This window comes from Nycticebus coucang, chromosome 17 (assembly GCF_027406575.1).
Source record: "Nycticebus coucang isolate mNycCou1 chromosome 17, mNycCou1.pri, whole genome shotgun sequence".
NCBI classification, from domain to species: domain Eukaryota; kingdom Metazoa; phylum Chordata; class Mammalia; order Primates; family Lorisidae; genus Nycticebus; species Nycticebus coucang.
In genome coordinates, this window is record NC_069796.1 from 9823922 (window position 1) to 9846429 (window position 22508).

Here is a 22508-nt window from a genome sequence, read left to right on the forward strand (position 1 = left end):
CCACTTCTCTTCCTCTTTGAGCATTTGGGAGCATTCAAAAGCTTTGTCTTCAATATCAGAGATCCTTTCTTCTGCCTGCTCCATCCTGTTAGTGAGGGATTCTACTGTTTTCTCAGATCTTTGAAGGCTGCAAGTTCTTCCCTCAATATGTCAAAATCTTTGGTGATTTTGTCTTTGAATTCATCGAATTCTTGAGACAACTTTTGAGTTGCTCCTTGAATTTCTAATTCCATTTTTACCTCCATTCCGTTAATCTTACTTGCAATCCAAATTTTGAATTTGATTTCTGACATCTCAGCCATTTGTTTATGAATGAGATCTTCTTTTGTGTCTCCTTTGTCATTCCTTGGGGGAATTGATCTACACTGATTATTCATGTTGTTAGAGTTTTTCTGCTGATTCCGCCCCATGATTATTTTTCACCATTTGGCTAGAGAAGTTGGCAAGGTGAAATTGAATTGAGTGCACCTGGATTTGTAATTAACCAGCCCTTTACCAAAAAACTGGGACTGGTGATTGCGGCTTTTCCCTTAGAGCTTTACAAAGGTCCCATTCAGAACTAGTGCCTGAAACTCTGGTTACCTGCTTTGTGTGGTGGGGCTAGATGGCGCTGAGCAGTATTCACCTAGTTTCTGTCCAATCCTAGTGAATCAATGGCTTTGGGCTGAAATCTCAGCTGTGAAGATACATAAGCAACTAAATCACCCCTCCCACCTCCCCTCCCCCCAGCCCTCACAGGCGAGAACTGGAAGGGGAGAATCCCACACTCCCTCAATAACACAACCAGGGTACAACCTTGGTGGGTCCTCCCGTGATGGACCCAGGTCAAGAGTTCCATAGCAATTGTCCCGGTCAACACAAACATCGATCTGGTGGGAGAGTTCAAAAAGTCTTCAGCATCTAGGTAGCGGGGGTCCACTGGCAGTCCACATTCACCCTCCACTGGTAGCAGTCCCCAGTTGGAGGAACTGTGGAGCCGCCACACTGTCAGGGGCAGTGCCGCTTTTCTTGGGTACTGCTGTGTGGGAAGCTGGAAGGTGGAGCTGCTGATCCCTAGTCTTGTGCTGCAGGAGCTGGTAGGGAACTGGAGGGCAGAGCCACTGACTCCCAGCCTTGGGCTTTAGGAGCCAGGCAGGAAGCTGGAGGGTGGCCTTGCCAGCCTCAGAGGTTGCAGGAGCTAGCCAGGAGCCGGGTGGGGAGCCAGAGGGAAGAGTCACAGGCCGTGGGACACAGGAACCATGCTGGGAGCTGAGCTGCCCACTGCCAGCTGTGTGGGGCCTGGTCCCCAGTGGTGGGTAGCATAGGACCCAAGCTATGCTCTTTCCAACATGGGGCAAGTCTCTCTCCCCTTGTGACTTCTCACCTATGTTAAAGTTACAGTTTCAGGACAACTGTCCCACAGCTCATGAGGTGTCTGGTGTAGCAAAAGTCTGCCAAACGCTCAGGATTTTGCAGGGGGATAGTCTTCCAGACTGCCAGGAGTAGGGGGACGGGTGTGTTGGGAGTTCAGGAAGGCAGGGAGAATATTAGATCAACTTTTGGCCCAGGCAGGAGACTGCCTGGGCTTGCAGCGGTATCTCTCCATGGAGGGTGTCCTGGCCCTCAGTCATTCTCTCCCTTTGGTGAAACAAAAGGTCCTCTGTTCTCTACTGCCTCAAGCTGCTCTCCTGGGGGGGCGGAAGGGGAAAGATTCCTGTCCTCTTTGGGATGGTTTTTGTACCTAAAATTTGTTTCCTTGGAGTCCCAGCTTGTTGTAGCAGGGGTGATACGGAGCTATCTATCCTCTCTCAGCTCAGCTCCCAATCTTCCACTTCACTGGGTTATTTCTGGCCATTATTTCTCCCTCTGGATGGGAGCCTCTGCTGAAAGCTGGCTTCAGTTGGCCATCTTGCCTCCTCCCCCCTTTTCATTAATTTTGAAATCTTTGGTTTTATGAACACTGTGTTCATCTGCTCATTCACTTCCATTTTCTCAACCCCTTCCCCTTCATTGGTTTTCCTAGACTTCCTTAAATGATTTCCCAATTCAGCCTTTCCAAAGGATATTCTGGAGAATGCTAGAATGTGAATTATGAAAGCTTTCCCATCACATCAGCACGTTGTGTTTAACTGACCCTTTGAGTGATGGGTTAGGGCTTTGGGAGGTAGAAACCAAAATAGCTAATTCAACTCCTAAGCCTTGTGTAGTGTTCAGTATTTAAAAGGACACCGTGACGTGTAGATTATTGATGGCAAGTGTTAAGTGAATCATTTTTTTTCTTCTTAGGAAGGGAAAATGTAGTTGTCTAAATTAAGACAACTATAGATTGTTATAGATTAAGATTTATTCATTCCTGATTTTGTTCAAAATACACCTTTTTATGGCAAAGCAAACTTGGTAGTTTATATAGATGAGAAATCCTTATTGTCTTCTTGGACTAAATTATTCTGAAACATGGGCTTCCTGGGATTCCATCTCTGTAGTTAAGTTTCAGAAAGGCATTGGCACCCTAGTAATTATATGCCAACCTTGGAATGAGACTATATTTCTTGAAGGATAATCCATTGGAAAACAACATGTTAAGTTTTTCTTTCTGATAAGAGTTAATGAATATTTTAAATGGTTAATGAAAATTAGTATGGTAGTTTATAAAATGTGCTTTGAAATTATATTAACTAGACTATAGATTAAATATACAATAATTTTATTGAATATAATATGCTTTTGCATTTAGCTCTTTCTTTTTAATTAGTTGTCCTGTTGGCCTTTTTTTGATCTAATTCATATTTCCCCTTTTTCTTTTGTAGGGCTTCGTTGCTTTTAGATCAGTACCGAAAGAAGTCAAAGCTTTTTCGTAGTAAAGTTCTCCTGGTCCCCCTAGGAGATGATTTCCGCTACTGTGAATACACAGAATGGGATTTGCAGTTCAAGAATTACCAGCGGCTTTTTGATTATATGAATTCTCAATCTAAGTTCAATGTAAAGGTAATGAGGAAAACATTTATTTATAATACTGTATTTGAAGTTGAGCCTTTATTATTTAATGACACTGTACCATGAATTCTTAGTTTCTTTATCTTTCAATCCAGTATATCTTAAAATACATAATTCTTATATAAAAGTATAATTCATTAAGAAGAAAATTATTTCATACTGTAGTTCTATTACTAAAGTTGTCCTTTTGCTACCTACCATTCTTTGAGAATTAGAGAAGAATTACTTTTATGTGATTGAAACTATGTACCTACTAAATTGTGGTATTTATTTTTCAGCAATATCCTGTTTTTCTGCAAGCATTGAAAGTTTTATTGTTTCTCTCTGACATTGCATCCTTGTGATTTAGTAGTGTGACTGGCAGATATGATGAACATGTCATGAATTTTGAAAATAAATGTCTTATGTCCAGAGAACACACCAGCATTTTTCTTAAAGGAGGAAACTTTTAAAATTAATTATTCACCTCTGGTTCTTATTCTTTTTTGTTTTTTTCCTTCATGGAAAATTTAAAATGTAGCCTATAGTTTTGAGAATAGCAAAAACAGTCCCCTTCTCCCCATATTCAAGGCTTAACAACTGCATTTGTCAACTCGAGGCCAGTCTAGTTTCAGCTGTGCCCTGTGGTGTCTCACCCCTCCCTCTGGATTAGATTGGCACAAATCTCAGATGTTATGTGGTTTTGTCTGGAACTGTTCCCTTATCTCTAAATGATAAGGATTCTACTTAAAGATACAATCACAATACTACTATCACATGCAAAAGTTAATAATAATATGATTATTATCATGTTATCTGGATAATTCAGATTATCTGGATAGATTCAGATTTTTCTGATCTCATTTTTTTAAACAAATGCTTTGTTTGGGTCAAGATTCAAATAAAAGCCATAGGTTGCATTTGGTCAATCAGTCTTTTTCTTTAATTACATAATTATACACATTTATGGGATACATGTGCTATTTTGATTCTTGCCAACAATGTGTAATGACCAAATTAGAGAATTTGGGATATCCATTACCTCGAACATTTATCATTTCTTTGTGTGAAATCCATAAGTCTTTTTTTTCTTTTCTCCTTTTATTTCCCCATTTCCAGAATGCAGAGACAATAAATCATTTAAGGTCTTTTGAAAATACATATAGAGACCTTAAGTAAGAAAATTTATGTTGTGGCAAGCATCTGTTGTCCCAACTTCTTGGGAGGCTGAGGCAAGAGAATTGCTTAAGCCTAAGAGTTGGAGGTTGTTGTGAGCTGTGACACCACAGCACTGTACCCAGGGTAACAACTTGAGACTCTCTCAAAAAAAAAAATAAATAAAATAAAAAAGAAAATTTATTATTCAACATATTTATCATTGCACACATTAGCCCTAAATATGTTAAAAGATCTGTGAAAATACCATAGAAAGGAAGTGATGTTTCTGTGTAGGAAATGAGAAAGCTGATGATGGACCATGGTTTCTGTACTAAGAATTCAAGTTTATTGAGTAAACTTAAATAATATGAAATAGATTAAGATATCAAGCTTATTCAAGTTATTTACAATGGAAGTTTTGTCAGATTGTGAATTCTGAGTATAGGAACTGTGTTTAAATTATCTCTGTATTTTCCTCAAAGATGAAGCTCATATGTGAAATATTTAATATTTTACCTTTTTTCCCCCTTCATTTGCCCATGAGAACAGTTTTTTAATGGTAATTTTAAAAATTGAAGGATCACATATAGAGGAGAAGTACACAAACCATAAGTATACAGAGAACTTTTCAAGTTCAAAGTCCCCCAGGTACCCACCATCTAGATCAAGCTTAGCACATGTATAGCGCTCTGGTACAGGGCCTCAGATTCTCCTCCCCGTCACCACCACCTGCTGCTTTCTATTACCGTGGTCCCTGTTGCCTGTTCTTGAATTTTATGTGAAGGGAATCTCAAGTCTGTACCTTTTTGTGTCTGGCTCTTTTCTGTTCCTCATTATGTTTGGGAGATTCATCCATGTTGCTGCATGTGGTGTAAGTGTTTCGTTTCTTTCTAGTGCTCTGTAGTCTCAGTATTCATTTGATGAATGTACCACAGTTGATCCATTATTTCTTTGTTGAGGTTGTTTTTTGTCCATTATAGTGAAGCTGCTTTGACTATTTTTTGCCTGTTTGGTCACTTGTGTATGAGTTTATGCGAATATAAAATGAGATGGAATTTTTTTGTCATTGAATATGTACACATTCAACATTAGCATATCTGTTACCAAACCATATTGCAAAATAGACGCATCAGTAGTTGTGTTGTGTGACAGTTTTAGTTGTTACACCCTTACTCAACCTTGTATTCTCAGGATTTCTTTTTCATTTTTATCCTTTTGATGATAGAATGATTGTGTTGTGTATTTCTCTGTGGTTGATGAGGTTTAACCTCTTTTTTAAGTTTTATGCCATTTCGGTATCTTTTGTTGTGAAGTACATAGTTAAATCTTTTATTTTTCTAAGCTAATTTGCGTCGTCTTATCTTTTTCTTGCTGTTCATAACTCTGTTATATATTTTGGATTGAGTCTTTCTTTTTTAGATAAAGTTTATGTTATTATTGTCTGTATGTAGCCTGTCTTTTGTTATATATAATTTCTCTATGGTAAGTACTTGTTAGGTTCCATTTAAGACATTTTTGTTTACTTTGTGGTTGTGAAAATACATTTTTTTTTGAAGCGATCTTCTAGGAGTGGTATCGTCCTATCTTCAACATTTAGGTCTGTTATCTGAATGGAATGAATTGCTGTGAATCATGTGAGGGTAGGGCTCAAGATACAGTTTGGTCCCTGTGGATACCTGGCACCATTTATTAAAAAGGCCACATCCCCCCACTGCACTGCAGTGTCGTCTTTGTCATCAGTCACGAGTGAGACCACATTTGTGTGGGTCTGTGTCTATACTCCTTATTTAATTTTTTTGGTCTGTTTGACCAGTCTCACATTATCTTGATTACTACAGCTTTCTAATAGGTTTTAATATCCAGTAGTATATGTCTTCCAATTTTATTCTCCTTGTCAAGATTGCACTGGTTATTGTTGGTCTTTTGTAGTTCTAAACAGGTTTAGGACAGCTTTTTAATTTCTACCAAAAGAAATAAATTGGAGGCTGTGGGGGTTGATTGGGTTTGCATTGAATCTGTGGTTCAATTTGAGTACAATTTACTTTTTTAGAAATACTGGGCCATCTAATCCTTGAATATAGTATATTCTTTGTATAATAAAACATGTACAGTTGACTTTTGCATTTAATCTTGTATTTAGTAACCTTACTAAACTTATTTATTAATTTAATTATTTATGGATTGTTTTTGTATTTTCTATGTGTGATAAATGATATATTTATGTATTCCTTTCCAGAGATTTATACCTTTCAGTCTGTTTTCTTGCCTTGTGTAATTAATGGCAAGAAAGTAGACTGAAAGATATAAGCTTCCTTCAGGATAATGTTAAATAAAAGCTGTTAAAGTGTGTATACTTTTCTATGGGAACATTCAGTGTTTCATTACCAATCTGAGTTTTGCAGTAGGATTTGTAATTCCCTTTGTTAGGGAATTTTCCTTTTAGTCCTTATTTGCACGATGTTTTTTCATGACTAGAAGCTGAACTTTATCCATTGCTTCTTCTAGGGCATTGTTTTCTGTGAGTCATAATTGTGTGCAGGGATTGGACCAGTACTTCAAGATAAAAAATTGGCAGAGTAGAGGGCTCACCTTGATTCATTTTCTTTCCCTCCAGAATTTTTGTCCCTTGAGTACTGGCTGCTTTGGTTACTTTTTGATATTTTCAGATTGTTTTCTCTGTATAGCCTATCTAGTTAATTGAGTTACCTGGTTTTTGTAGGACACTTAATATTCCTTTGTTTTAACTAGAAGCATAAATGTATTTTATTTTAATGAAAAGGAGAACAAAAGCAAATTGAGTTTAGATAGCTGAAAAATTGACATTTGGACTGGCTAGCCAAGCGAGTTTACCATCTGTTATCTCTTATTTAACAATTTATGTAATTTTTCTATGTGATGTCCTTCTGTAGTTTCCTTACGTTTGAGATTGTATTTGTTGTTTTTTCATGTCAAAACTATTTAGATATTTTTATTTATTTTAGGTGTCCCACGTATTTACTTTATATGAGCTACCAAAAGACTTTCTAGAAAAAATTAAAAACTTACTTTTGAAAGTATTGTAGCAATGAAAGAGGATTCTTTTTCTTTTTCTTTTCTTTCTTTTTTTTTTTTTTTCAGGTAGACCTGTATTTATTTTTATTTTATTTTATTAAATCATACATTAATGCAGTCATGGGGTACAATGTGCTGGTTGTATATACCATTTGAAATATTTACATTAAACTGGTTAATGTAGTCTTCACTGCATTTTCTTAGTTATTGTGTTGAGACATTTATATTCTACACTTAGTTAGTTTAACATGTACCCTTGTAAAATGCACAGTAGGTGAGGTCCCACCAATTACCCTCCCTCCACCCATCCTCCCTATTTTTCAATCCTTAAAGATTGAGTAAGTTTGTGAGAAAGCCTATGAGATCACTTACCTAAACTTTGCTCTGGGAAATTGCCAAGAAGGAAGGAAGTATTTTCATCCAGGCTCATACCAAAAATTAATTGAGATGTTATAAAAGGGTATACTCTGTTTTCAATATTAGCTATTAGCATGCCATAGATTCTTTTTTTTTTTTTTTTGAGACGGAGTCTCACGCTGTCACCCTGGATAGAGTGCTGTGGTGTTGCAGCTCACAACAATCTCAAACTCTCGGGCTTAAGTGATTCTCTTGCCTCAGCCTCCCAAGTAGCTGGGACTACAGGCTCCCGCCACAACGCCTGGCTTTTGTTGTTGTTGTTGCCGCAGTTGTAGTTGTCATTGTTTAGCAGACCCAGGCTGGGTTCAAACCCTCCAGTCTGGGTACATGGGGCTGGCGCCATAACCACTATGCTACAGGCGCAGAGCCAGCATGCCATAGATTCTTAAATTTTGATTTCAAGGAAAGTTTTGTTATCTAAAGTCCCTTATTACATAGATGAGAAAAGCGAGACTCAGAAACATTCAGATCATTGAAAAATTTGTCACCATTATTGTATATATTTCCCATCAGATATAGATGAGCCCATCTATATCTGATGGATACAAAGTTAACCCCATATTTCCTTCTATTTGTGACCCTTATTTCTTGTATGGCGACACACACATATATGTATTCACATTCTGCTTTCTAAAAAAAAAAAAAAGAGTCATTGATACTTTCCTCTTTGCTTCTGAGTTTTGTGAAATCTGAGCCATATCTTTATCTTAACCTGGAACGAAGCACAATTTAAATATTTATTAAATTTTCCTTCTAGTGTCAGAAGTAAATAATATTGAGGTAGAAATGACTAATTGAAGTGCAATATTTGTTTTTACTAGATACAGTTTGGAACATTATCAGATTATTTTGATGCGCTGGATAAAGCAGATGCAAATCAGAGAGAGAAGAGACAATCCATGTTTCCTGTTGTAAGTGGGGATTTTTTCACTTACGCCGACCGAGATGATCATTACTGGAGTGGCTACTTTACATCCAGACCCTTTTATAAACGAATGGATAGAATCATGGAATCTCATCTAAGGTACATTTTACCTTTAGATATCTACATTACTTATTCACTTCTTTTATATTCTAGCCTTTTGTAGAATTTTGTGTAATATACATCATTTATGTAGTGTTAATGATGTGCTTAATGCAATTGTGGAATTTTAATGCAATCAGAAATATGTTGCCAAAGTATAATCAAAGTATTACATGAGTTTTTGTTCTGGAAGGAAAAGTAATTTATCTAATTAAACTTTCTAGGAGTTGTATTCTAAATTTTATATATTTCTGATTATCAATAATTTACCTATGGTATTTGCATATCGTATTGATAGTCAGTGACATCATCATGAGTATTAGCAAGGCACTAAACTGATGGGTTGAATTGTTGGATTGGTTGAGTATCCAAGAAGCAAATAGGGCTTCAGCAGCCAAAACGAGGGCTTCAAAGTACAGTATCTAAAATGAGTGTATTTTATATGTGCGAGGACTTTAGTGATTCCATCTCAATTCTTACTTGCTTGAAACACATTTCTGTAGGTATATTTTTCTGCTTAGAAGAAGAAAATTTCTAAAAATGAGAACTGATGGAACAGGCAGTGATTGGTTGAAAAAAGTAAACAGATACTAAGAAGGCAGAAAAATCAATAGAGAACATACAAGCACTAAACTGGCATTATCCAGTAGAACTTGACTGACCGAAGAACTTTCTGTAGTGGTAGGTTCCATGTCTACACTGTCCAATATAGTAGTCATTAGACACCTGTGACTGTTGAGCATTTGAAATGTGAGCAGTGTGACAGATGAACTTATTTTTCATCTAATTTTAATTAATTTAAGTGTCAATAGCCATGTGTGGCTAGTGACTACCATACTGGAGAGTGTGATTCTAAGTAACTGTGACTGATTATTTTCTGGTAAAGATAAATTACCCCAGGGGCTTCCGAAACTTTCTCTATATGTAGCCTGGTAAAGTAATTCATTTTTATGATGAATTTTGCTGTTAAAAAATGTTTGATCATTTGAACTCTCTTTTATGTATTAGTGAATATTGAGTACATTTTGGAAGAGCTTTTTAGAAAAAAATCATGAATTTTCTTAAGACTTGTGCTTTAGTATAATAATGTGGTTTTATTATCATTACTTTTGTGTTGTTGATGCTGTTTGTAAAGATTAACCTTTGGGGTATGCTAGAAGAATAGATCTTATTCAACTTATAATAAAATAGCATTTGTGTATTATATTGACTTACGCATTCTTGCCCAATAGAATGTCACCCAGTTATCTGTTATTATTCTAAACTTTCTGTGATAAAATAGATTCTATTTTAATAATGTAGAGTTTCTTTGGGAAAACTGAATTAGTGATTTTTAAGTGCCAAGTATTTTTTAGTGGTAAAGAATTTAGTGGTCAAAGAATATTGTTTTGATCTTAATTTATTGAATATGTTCAAGGCATAATGGTTACTATTAGTAACCAGTACAACCTCTGTCAATTGACCACACGAGACTGTAATTGGTCAACTTACAGAGGTGATCATCATAAAGAACTGAGCCTACTATATTGATATGTACATGTGGTGCATGTCTGGTTTATGAAAATTAAGTCAACTTAAGGAGGTGATCAATGTAGGGAGCGGGTCAACTATGGAGGTTGTGCTGTATTTTGAAAATTCTACTACTTTAAAACAAAGCAAAGCAAAATACCATACAGTAGTTGTGAATTTCCAAATACATTAATTTATTTGAAATTAAATTTATTGTCAGAAAATAGTAATGTTTCACTTTATGTTCCATTTGTAAAGTATAGATAAAGTAGAAAAGTATGAAAGAAAATATTTCCAAAATTCACTTTTTAATACTGTGGGGTATATCTGTATATGGGTATATACTTTTTCTAAAACCAAGACTATTCACTAGTCAAATATATGAACATATTTGAACAATTGACTGAATTCAAACTTAATATCATGCCATGATTTTCATAAGAGTTAGCATTTACAAGTAGAGATTGTTTACTATCCTTCGATTATTTCCCCAGTTTAGAAGAATTAATAATTTTTTTTTGCAAAAATATACTTCTAGTATCTACTTTTTCCCAAATCTTGATGCATTTTCCAGCTGCTTTGATTTTTCTCTATTGTCTTTAATATGTTTGGCATATAGAACCTTTTTACACTTTTCACTTCATCAAGTATTTTAAGCCATATCCTCTGATGAAAAAAAGTAGAGGTGGAAATCATAGCCACCACATTCTTACTCAAAGGCTATTTTCATACTAAATTTTTAAAAAACATGAGACATGATATCCTACTTATCATTCTCAGTTCATATTGTTAAATTCTCTGTATTTGTTGTATGCTGTCATTTAAAATTGAGACTGACCCCTTGCCCCCAAGCTGTCACTGGGCCATCGTTCTCTGTCTCTAAGTGTTTAATTCACATGACCATGCATTTCTCATCTCTCCTCTTAAAGTACGTTTATGAGAGTAAACGGCTATCTCATGGTGTTCATGCTAACTGTCTGTGCTACTTTAGGAGAAAAGAATGGACGGGGACATTTATTTAATTCTTACCGCTCTATTCAGATATTTTTTTACTGTGTTAGACATGAATAAACCTTGCTGCCAACAGGTGCAGGCTTCCTTCCAGGATCATCTAGAGTAAAGGCCCCTGGTATCAGTCTGGTCATGGTGTGATTTGATGATTGAGAATTTAGGTACATTAAATGGATACCTAGGTGGTTTAATATATGTTTATTATCTGTGTTTTTTTTTCTCATAAATTGTACTAAAATTGTGGATTTTAGAAAAAACATTTAAACATTGTCAATTTACATGTTTTAGATTATAATATATAATATTTATTTTTAAATAAAAACCAATGACTTTTTTTGCCATTAGGGCTGCTGAAATTCTTTACTATCTTGCCCTGAGACGAGCTGAGAAATACAAGATAAATAAATTTCTTTCATCACCATATTACAAGACACTTACAGAAGCCAGAAGGAATCTGGGACTATTCCAACATCATGATGCTATCACAGGAACTGCGAAAGATTGGGTGGTTGTCGATTATGGTACCAGGTAATGTAATTTTAGGAAAATCATCTTCATAAAAAGAATCTCTTTACATTCGGGGTCATAGATTATATATCTTTTGATGAAATTGTTAGTGTAAGGCAAACCTCATTAAGAGTGTTATCCCTCGTATGCATTGCTACTGCAAAACATCGCTAATTTATAAAACATTTTTCAAGAACTCTGTTGACAGACTCCTAACCACCCCAGCATTTTATTGCAGTGCGTTTCTGCAAATACTGTAGTGAAACGTTGTTATTGCTAAAGAAAGCTGATGCTATTATCCCCTAAATACAGTGTGGTGATTGGAGTTATCTGCTTGACCAAGGACTTAGGATCAAACTAATCATAGTTATAATTCAGGGAGATGAAGACTCTATCTTCACTGAATATCAGTTTAATCTCTTCCTACTTCATATCCGATTGTTCTTAGATATATATTTTTTTTCAATAGAGGGGCATTGAGAAAAAAAAAATAAGCTGAGCCGCATAGCTAGGAAGGAGAAGGCCCTAGAAAGCATGTCATTTATAAATGATACAGGCAGTTGGGAATGGGAAGGGCTGGTCTAGGTGTTGATACCAAAACCTATTATCAATTCATTGAAGGGCTGTTAGATGAGTGAGGGAATCCGAGTTCAGTTATTTCTGTATGAAACAATTAGAAATAATGCCTACGGCCATCTCAGAATATCAAAGGACTTTGTAAACAGAGCATTCCAACAAGGGAAAAAGCCTTACCCTTTGTAACCCTTTGAATTGTCTGTCATACCAGAGTTTGGATGAGTATCCATTGGTGTTAGTGCAGAGGGAATCCTATATTGGGGAAAGTGTTTTGACTTTTTTTTTTTTTAAATAGAGTTAAGACAATTATTTCTTCCAGATATTTTTTCTGTCAACGATGTTATACTTTGTTATTTTACAATCATTTAATTGTGTTTCTCTTAAAAGTGATATCTTTATTATAACTATTGCTGTATGAGAAAAGTATACATAATACATAAAATCAATCTTAAAATATTGACCCACAAATTATATTACTAATTGTAGTAAATGTTGACTAAAAATCTAGTTACAATATTTTGACTGGGTTTCTAGAAATTAGAAGAAACGTTCTTTAGGTTTCATTACTGGACTTAAACATTCAAGGCAGTTTCTTGACCATCTTCTCAATTTTCTTTTGGCTTCCATCTATTCAGGCTGATCTGGGTTAAAGTAGAAAACATTCATTAGGTAATAATGATGTTAGTATTTCTCCCACAGAAAGCATTATTGACAGTAAGTTCAGATCCTCCATTTTTCCTTTTCACCTGTTCCTGCCTTGGTTTGCTGAGAGTTTAAGAGAGGGACTCAGCATCAGACCACAGCAGAGCTTCTAAGAAGACATGGAAAAATCATTCTCTTATTCTTTCTACTTGCTCTTTAGCTGATGAGATTGAAAGAGATTTGAGTACAGGTCATTAAGTTTTTGCTATGGAACATTTTGTGTCTCATGACCTTTCCTAAAGGGCTGTCATTACTTCCTCCAGGTGTTTTTATGTTGCTTTTAGCTTATAAAAACTTCCTTGTATTGAATTGCACGTTAGGGAAGAAAAGACAATAATTCTAAAATTGTATTTGACATTCATAAATTTGCTACGTGAGCACTTCACACTTCAATGAAAAGTCATAACCAACTACCCAGTCATTAGCACAGATGTTTTAAGGAGGATGTTTCAAAACACAAGTTAGAGAATAATCAACAAGAGGCAGCCAGTTTTGGGTGTTCTCTCTTGGACTGATGACTACTGTTCCTTCACGTGTTGGCATAGATGCTCCTGTGAACATGTGTATGAATTAGGGATGGCACTGGGCTCCGTAATAGCAGCCTGAAACAGAATAGATCTGATCCTGCTTATTTTTATGTCATGTGAAAGAAACTTACAAGTAAGCGATTCAGGTCTCATAGCTCCACCACGTTAGCAGGGATGCAGGTTCTTTCTCCTCTGGCATACTGGAGTGACTTACCAAGCCATACTCTCAACAGTAGATTAAATATTGATGTAATTATAAGCTAGAGAGCAAGAATGTATACATATCATGGCAAAATTGGAGGTGATTCTGATTATAGCATGAAAAATGAATTAAACTGCGACAGTGTTTGTAAGGGACATTTCAGCCTAGAAGTCAGTAAAAGGACTTATGTGGAAGGGAAGGAGAAATGGTAATGAGATCAATTACAGAAATGTTTAGAATTCAGCCAATTACTCCTAACTTGTATTTATGGTTAGGCAGAAGAAAACCATACAAAGGATGAACATAAGGGTCCTAACGTGTAGATCAAGTTGTAAATGACAAACAGAGAACAGTCTCCTTAAACAACTATGGCAGCAAACTAGAAAAGTGGGATTCCTAAGTGGTTTTCCCTCCACTGTATTCCATATTAAGAGTGTAAGTGCATGCTAGGAAATTAGAAGGCCCAAGAAATCACATATTAATGATATATTGAAACATTTAAATTTTTCCTTTACACAGCGTTTCCCAAACTTTTGTTTTATTTTAAGCAAAACAGTTTTGTATGCTGTGCTGTGGTCTGCAGGCCTCCTCTCCGTGGAAGGCTGCGTGTGTGCCTTTAGGCTGTAAACGTGGATTTCTGACTCGCACTCAGTTTACTTGGACTCTTTAATACACTGTAATACGTATAAGCTTTTAGCTGGTAGAAAACATAACTTTTATTCTGCAGGTCCAGGTAGCCTAATAAAGACAGCCATATAGATAATGGAAATAAATGTAGACTGAGCGACTTATTTCCATAACTGAACTATATTCATTTGTATGATTTTTTTTAGCTTGTTGAGAACACTTAGTACTATCTAACAACTCATTTGAATACTGAGAAATTTAATTAAATGACTGAATGAGTTCAAATCCTTAAGATTTTAGTATTAAAATTATAAATTTACTATGCAAATGTATTTATTTAATATTGATCATAATCACATCTTTGAAGGAAATCTTAACACTGTGCAAAAAAGTTATTTCAAATTTCTTTTATATTTTTTTCTGTTGTATAACAGCACAAATGTCTTTAAAGCATTTAAAATAATATAATTGCCTCATAATTATAATAGATTCATTCCCATAGTTGATCGAAAACATGATTAGTGAATATTCTCTATAGATTTTTCCAGTGTGAGTTTACCTAGGGATGCCTGGTCTGCAAAACCTTAAGAAAAAAATCTTCGGGTTCTTTTCCCCTTAGTAGTTATGTAGTAACAGCTGGTAATGTACCAAGAATATATTCCAGAAATGACAATAAATTAATAGATTCTTAAATATCCTGTTGGTTCCTCAGACATAAAAATACAATTTGAAAACAGTAATTTCAGGGACTAAGAAAATTAACAAAGATGAAGACAATTTCATTATCCAGGTCTGTGGAAAACTCTCTTCCTTCTAGTTCTTTTAAACAAGAATAGAAAACTAAATTCAACACAATACCTGTATTAATTCTTAGAGAATGGCTTGGACTCTTAATTAAATTTAATTTAAATTAATCTCATGTTTTCTTTTGTTGTTTCAACCCTCGTTGAAGTTTTCTCTACATTAAAGTATCGTTTTTTTTTTTTTTTGTTGTTGTTTGTTTGTTTTTTGCAGTTTTTGGCTGGGGCTGGGTTTGAACCCACCACCTCCGGTGTATGGGGCCAGCACTCTACTCCTTTGAGTTACAGGCGCCTCTGCAAATCATTGTTTTCTGCTAGGCCTTTCAGTTATTGGGGTCACCATACCAAATATTCTTTTTATTTGGGATGATAGTCAAATGTAAATAGTTTGAATAAGTTTATATGCTTCAGATAGGTCTAGAAGCTTTCAATTTTAATGAGTTCCTATCATTGATATTTTCTAATTTACCATTTTTCTAAGTGTTTAATTCTGATGAGCAAAAAGCCAGTTTGTTACAGAGTCGTCATAGTTCCCCCTTTGTGAATGCAAGATGACAGTAATGGTGGTTTGGCCATTCTGAAAGAAGTTGATAATATTGTATGCAGATTTTAAAATTATTTCCGAGGCTAATAAAAGTTTTGGTTTGCAGACTCTTTCATTCACTAATGGCTTTGGAAAAGATAATTGGAAATTCTGCATTTCTTCTTATTTTGAAGGACAAACAGGAGTATGATTCTTACTCTTCTGATACCTTCCTAGACATGGTGAGTTGATCTCTGTATATTCATAAAAATGTGTGATTCTTCTGTTCTTATATTAGTAAAGGGGATGTGAGGCTTAATGTAAAGAAACATTGAAATACAAGCAGTGGGTCATTGATAATTATACCTGTTCCAGCTTACGTACAAATTAAACTTAAGAACAAGCCTACAGAACCTATCTTGTTTGTAACCTGAGGACTGCCTGAATAATTACTTCTTTATATATTATTTGAAAAAATTTGCACTACTTCATGTATATTACCTATACTTCTCTAAGTGTCAGTTTTGATTTCTGATATGTATTTTGTTGTGACTAAATCTAAGCCTGACAAATAAAACGAGTATTTCAAGATTTGTGAAATATATAGGCTTTTAGAACACTATTGAGATGATATTGTAAGGCAATTGGACATTTTGTTTGAGTTTGATTAGAAACCCCTCAGCATTTGAATTTTTTAAGTCCTTAACCTGTTCTTGTTGACCTCTAGAATTTGAGTAGTCTCCTAGTTTCAGGATGAGTCCACTGAGTGCCTTGACAGTGCTGACGTATGTATAATAATAGAGCAGTGATTAAGGAATTAGCCTCAGCCCTGCACCTGATTGTTGGGTCCTTGAAAAAGTTACTAAACATCCCTGAACCCTAATTCATTTATCTGGAACATGAGATGATCGTATTTGCCTTGCCTTGAGCTTTTGTTAAGATGAGAAGAGCTGATAGAACAGAAAGTGCTATGAAAAGTGATACGTGCTGTTTGCAGCAAGGAAAACAGTCAAGAAAGTGGCTGGTTGCAACCCTTTATACATTTCCACTTGACAATTCAGATATTTTCTTAATTGTAATTTATTTATTACTACTGTCTACTATGAATGATGGGCTCTGAAATTTTACATGTACTTTGAATTTATACATCTAGAATCAGAAATATAGATTCATTCAACATTTTCATATACTGATGCTTACAATCAAGTCATGATTATCTATTTTTACATTAAAGTAAAATGGATCTATATCTCTTAAGGATATAAAACATACGGTACCAGAGTAAATAGAAAAGCTTTTTGCAGAATTGTCTTTAGAACTCTGATTTGATGTTCCTAAGACTTGTTGTACTTGAATCTAAACACATGCGTGCACACACACGTCTGCACACATCTACCTGCATACATGCACACATGTGTACAGAGATTGTTTTGAATTTTGTTGTAGTTTATGTAGCTGGAAGCAGGATTTTTTTTCCATTATGTCCTTTCCAAGATTTCCACAGTACTATTACATAGCTAACTTTGAAACTTAAGTTTTAAAAGTAAAATAAAAATTATTGTTCACTTTTATAGGATTTCAAGCAAAAATCACAGGATTCTCTGCCACAAAAAAACATAATACAACTGAGTGCAGAGCCAAGGTAATTCGCAATTTCTCATAAATCCTTACCGTTTTTCTGAATTAATATTTTTATTTTTTATGGATCTGGTCTCTAGCATATATTTTGAGCAGTATTTCATTTAATCAGTTTATTAACTTAAAAACATTTTCTAAAGGATAGATTTTCTTCCATGACTGTTGACTTCATTGCTAATAGCTAACACAGTGTACATCGATTGCTGAATAAATTATAACAACATTTTTCACTGATTCTGGTATGAGATGGTAAATATATAGCTTATGATAAAAAATTTCTCTATAATATTGATTATTTTTATATTCTATCCTTTCTTGATTAACATTTCATTTAATTACCTTGTTTTTATTATCCCTGATCCTCCTATTTTTTAAATGAAAGAAGAAAATTATTATTAGAAGATGAAGATTTCTACCATAAATTGTTCACTAGATAACTCTCATTTTGCTAGTCTATTTTATGGTTAAGCAAATCAAAAGGATGTTCAGTGACTTTAAATCAGGTCATTTAATTGGTGGCTCCTCTGATTTATAAAGAAATATTCTGTGAATATGAGAATTCCGTGAATTCTTTAACCATCAAAGGATCTCATGATCAAATATCTCTCAGTCATTACCCAGTGGACCTAGGAATGCAGTGGTTTTGTATATATAAGAGGTTTGTAATGTAACCTTTCATTGTCAAAGTGAGGAAATTTAATACTACCTTCTTACAAATTACAGGATAAAAGAATACTTTCGAAGAGTAATTTGTGATTTTAACTAAGTATACTTTATTAAAATTATTTTTTAAATGGAATCAAAGTATTATAGAAAATTTACAGTTGCTAGTAATGTTGAGAAGTTGGTAAAGTGTAAACTAAAGCCTTATTTGTATAAATTTCTTCTGTAAGTATAGACTTCAGACGTGCAGTTTATTCCTTAGCACAAGAAGTTAAGAGACTCTTAGTGATGCTGGAGTTCTCAGCAACACCACGGAAGTCTTCAGAGCTTTCAGACTCTCAGGTCATACATAGTTAGGCTGAAAGGATAATACCAATGAAAGAAATATTCATTACAAAATTACAAAATGTTTCTCTGCCCTAAAAAATAAGTAGTGTATTTGTTCATTTGGGGTTATAGGACTGTCCCTTAAATATTTTGTACTTAATAAACTGTGGTATTAGTAAATTTATTTGATGTTAGGCATAATCCTCTCATCTATTAACTTAAAAAAATATGTTAGTAGAGGAAGATCTTAGTTTTTTCAGGTTATAAGAATGATTCCTGCCCCATCTCTGTCCCCATGGGTGTGTGTTCTGAGGAGGTCAGCTGGGGCTGGACCCGTAACACTAGATAATCCTTGCATTTTTCAATGGGGAAGGTAAACTCCCCAGAAGTACATCTTACTCTTTTAAAAATACAAAGTACAGGTAAAGTACATAAAAGGTTAAGCAGTGTTTATATGGAGGGTGCCAAAAAAAAGTATATACATTTTAAGAAAGGAAAAAACTGTATCAAAGTGATTATACTCAATGTTTACTGATAATGTTTGTTATCTTTGTATCTTGTGTCTCTTGTAATTAATTGGGGAAGTCAAATGTGACTTGGGTCTTATAATTTTAATATGTTTTTTTTCCTTTCTTAAAATAGGGAGTTTTGGCACCCTGCGTGTGTGTTCTAAAAATTGTGGCGCAGTGGCTCACGCCTATAATCCCAGCACTGTGGGAGGCTGAGGAGGGAGGATTGCTTGAGCTCAGGAGTTCGAGGCTTGTCTGAGCGAGAGTGAGACCCCGAGTCATGGAAAAAAATGGAAAAACCCAGCCGGGCGCTGCAGTGAGCGCCTGTAATCCCAGTGGTTTCAGAGGCTGAGGCAGCAGGATGCCCACAGCCTGAGTCTGAGGTTGCAGTGAGCTACGATGCCATTGCCCTCTGCTCAGGGCATAGGGTAGAACTCTGTCTCGACTGAAGGAGAAAAAACAATTGAATGGAGGGTGATTAACAAATAAATGTCTAAAAAGAGTTCTTAGGGAGGTGATAATGTAAGAATTTGAAATACACTTATCTAAACCTATAGTGTTTAAGTATTATATGTAAATGAATTTGATTGTGCTATTGGCAACATTAGTTAAAACTATAGCCTAACATAATTTGGTTTGTAGCAAGAGTAGAATCTCTGTAAATTGACTACCTAATGCCCTGTAACAAACTGTCGTCATAGAGATGTTCACCTAAGGAACTAGGTCTGCTGTCCTGATGTACCTGTGGTGCTTGTCTCATCTGTGCAAATTAGGTCAGCTTGAAGAGGTGGTCAATGTAGGGAGCTGGTCAACTATGGAGGTTCTACTGTATGTAAAAAGAAGACCATAGTTTGCTGAAAGTGACCTGAGTACATTTTGGTGTGCTTAATTTAGTTCACAGAGTTATTTGAACTAAGTAGTATGTAAACCAATAGTTTTGGTATAGAAAATAGGTACATTTAAGAGTTAAAATTAGGTTACCCTCAACATGTCATAAATTTTCTAACCTTAGGTAATTCATAAATGTAAAAAGATGTTTCTGTTCCTCTCTACATTTATCATTTCCTATGGAAATTGATTGTAAAGAAACAAAACAATGACTTGCAAGATTAGGGACTTGGAAGATGCTGAGACATTGATGATACAAAGTGAAGTCTGAGATGGGTGTAGAGAATTCAGTTTCTGTTCAGCATCCCATCTGTTCAGGTAGGACAGGAATAAATACTATAACCCTAGGTAGCTGTGTGATTTGACAAGTTGCAAAGGTACTCTTTGTTTAGGATCGATAATTCAAAATGCTATCAAGTGCAGGCAGAATGGGGACCAAAAAACCCATTCTTGGCAAAGGAAAACACTCCCAGAAAAAGGGAAAAACAGAAACAAGCTAAGCAGGGCAGAATAAAAACTTTTAAAGTGGCCGCTAAATTCCTTATCTGAGCAGTTCTTGCTTTTTCTGGAAGCTTGGTCTGTGGGGGATACAGCTCGCAAACACCCTTGCTGGGTTTGTGAACACTGAAGAAATCATGGCCACGGAGGAACTGCATGCAAGTCCTGGCAAGAAACATTAAGTAGGCCGTCCCCTGCCCAGTCAACAGCAAAGCAAATACCTATTGTGGGGATTTGTATTTGGCCAGAGCAGAGATCCAGGGAAGAGCTTGAGCCTTAAAATATGGGCAGGAAGGCTGGTGTTCCCCCTTATAAGAGGAAGATGTCTGTGGGTGTAGATCAGAGGAAAATTCTTCTTTCCACCAATTCTTCAGAGGAGCCTGACACTGTCTGGGCATCTGTTCCACAGTGATCCCCAAGGAATCAATCTGTGTGTGTGACCACGGATAGGAGGCTGCCCCCAACACAAGGCTCAGGTTTTGGATTTTTCACGGCTGCTCAGACCCCCTTAAAGTTAATGATTATAGATAGAATAAGAGCTGACATGCTTACTCAGTGAACCTGCTGACATTTTTGTTCTCTTCCTCAACTTATCTGTGTGCTAATTGAGCAAATAGCCTTCAATAAAAGCTGAGTGGAACAAAGACTTTGGGCCATTTGGTGGACCTCACAAATGAGTGATGGTCCCCCATGTTCCCCACCTTTGAAAACTCTAGTCTGTGTGTCCTGTCTCCTTATTTCTCGCTGTGTCTAGCTTTACTTTTCTTCAGTTGATTGCTGCCAGCTTCACAGATCTTAAAGGACCCAGCCTTAGGGGTGGGACCCTGGCAATCAAGTATCTAATCAAAATTATATTGAGGTAACGTGTCTGTAAATTCGAAACATTTTCCAATAGAATATTTTTTTTTTTAGTTTGAGAGTAATATATTCAAACTATTATTACGAAACTATTAACAGATTTACCTTTAAGTACTTCTGACGTTTAGCAATATATTTACCCATAAGCGATCTTCTCTTTCTTTCTCTCCTGCTCCCTTCCACATTCCCTCCCTCTCTCTCCAAGAAAGAAGAAACCATTAACAATGTGGAGACACAGGAAGTCAGTGTTTTCTGGGATTGGGTGACTTCAGATTATCAACGGGATATTAAGTACTTAATTCTGCAGAAAGGCTTTTCATGCCCCCATTTCCATTTGCTTGTTAAAAGGTTCTCCCTGGTTTCATCAATTGAGAGTCCTTGACATTCCTCTTCTCATTCCCATTACTTTCTGTTTTAAGCCCTTCTTTATGCTTTGCTTGAAAGACTGCCGTGGCTTCTTGCCCTTTTGTCTTTAATTTCTCTAATTTCCTAGTTTATCATGTGTCCTTAATAGAAGAATCTGCCCAAAGCAGAACTCTGAGAAAGTTACTTCTAATCTCAACATCCTCCAGGGACTTCTCATTGCCTCCTGAGGAAAGGCTCACCTGATAGTCAGATTTTTTAATCTATGACATACCAAACTCTACCCCCAAATTTTAGTGTCTTAAATACTGTGTATTATCTCTCTCATGGTTTGGTAGAACTGTTTGGGGTCCTTTACACCACTGGAATCAATTGGAGGTTGAGTTTGAAGTTCTCCAAAGGCTTGACTGGGCTGAATATCCAACAAGGCTCCCTCAAATTGCTGAAGTTCCTGTTGCCTGTTTGGCTGAAGGTTCAGCTTATGCTGTCAACTGTTAGTGTATACCTATGGCCTCTCCCTGTGACTCAGGCTGCTCAGAACATGGGGGCTAGTTCCAAGAGGGAGTATATTAAAAGTGGGAGTCCCAAGACTCTAACTCACAATGAGAGTGAGTTTTCTGGGTGTAAGTAGCAAGGCTTCTTAGGACTATCTTTGGAATTTCTAGTAGGTCATTTCTACTGCAATGATTGTATTGGTTGAATAAGTCACTAAGAGTTGTGAAGATTCAAGGGGAAGGAATTTCTATTTCATTTTTTTTTTTAAATTTCAGATTAATGTGAGGGTACTTGCTTTTCCATTCATGTGATACTTGACTAAGAAGAATGTGTTTCAACTCCATCCAGGTTAATACAAAAGATGTAAAGTCTCCCATCTTTTTAATGGCTGAATAGTATTCCATGGTGTACATATACCACAGCTTGTTAATCCATTCCTGTATTGATGGCATTTAGGTTGTTTCCATAGCTTGGTGATTGTTTGTTTCCATATCTTGGTAAATTGGGCTGAGATAAACAGTCTAGTACAAATATCCTTACAATAAAGTGATTTTTTTTCTTCCAGGTAAATGCCTAGTAATGGGATGGTGGGATCAAATAGAATGTCTAATTCAAGTTCTTTGAGGATTCTTTGTACTTTATGCTCCATTTCTTGATGTAAGGAGCATACATAGGAAGGAAGC

General features: G+C 35.7%; 1 protein-coding gene across 1 annotated transcript in view; it reads left to right on the forward strand.

The window, feature by feature from the left end:
- The window catches only part of MAN2A1 (mannosidase alpha class 2A member 1), a 214105-nt gene that overhangs the window by 87689 nt on the left and 103908 nt on the right, over positions 1-22508 (forward strand). The window contains exons 8-12 of the mRNA XM_053565980.1: positions 2787-2964; positions 8400-8602; positions 11468-11650; positions 15714-15828; positions 17161-17228. Coding sequence (XP_053421955.1) covers positions 2787-2964; positions 8400-8602; positions 11468-11650; positions 15714-15828; positions 17161-17228 — 747 coding nt within the window. The remainder of the gene's footprint in view (positions 1-2786; positions 2965-8399; positions 8603-11467; positions 11651-15713; positions 15829-17160; positions 17229-22508) is intronic.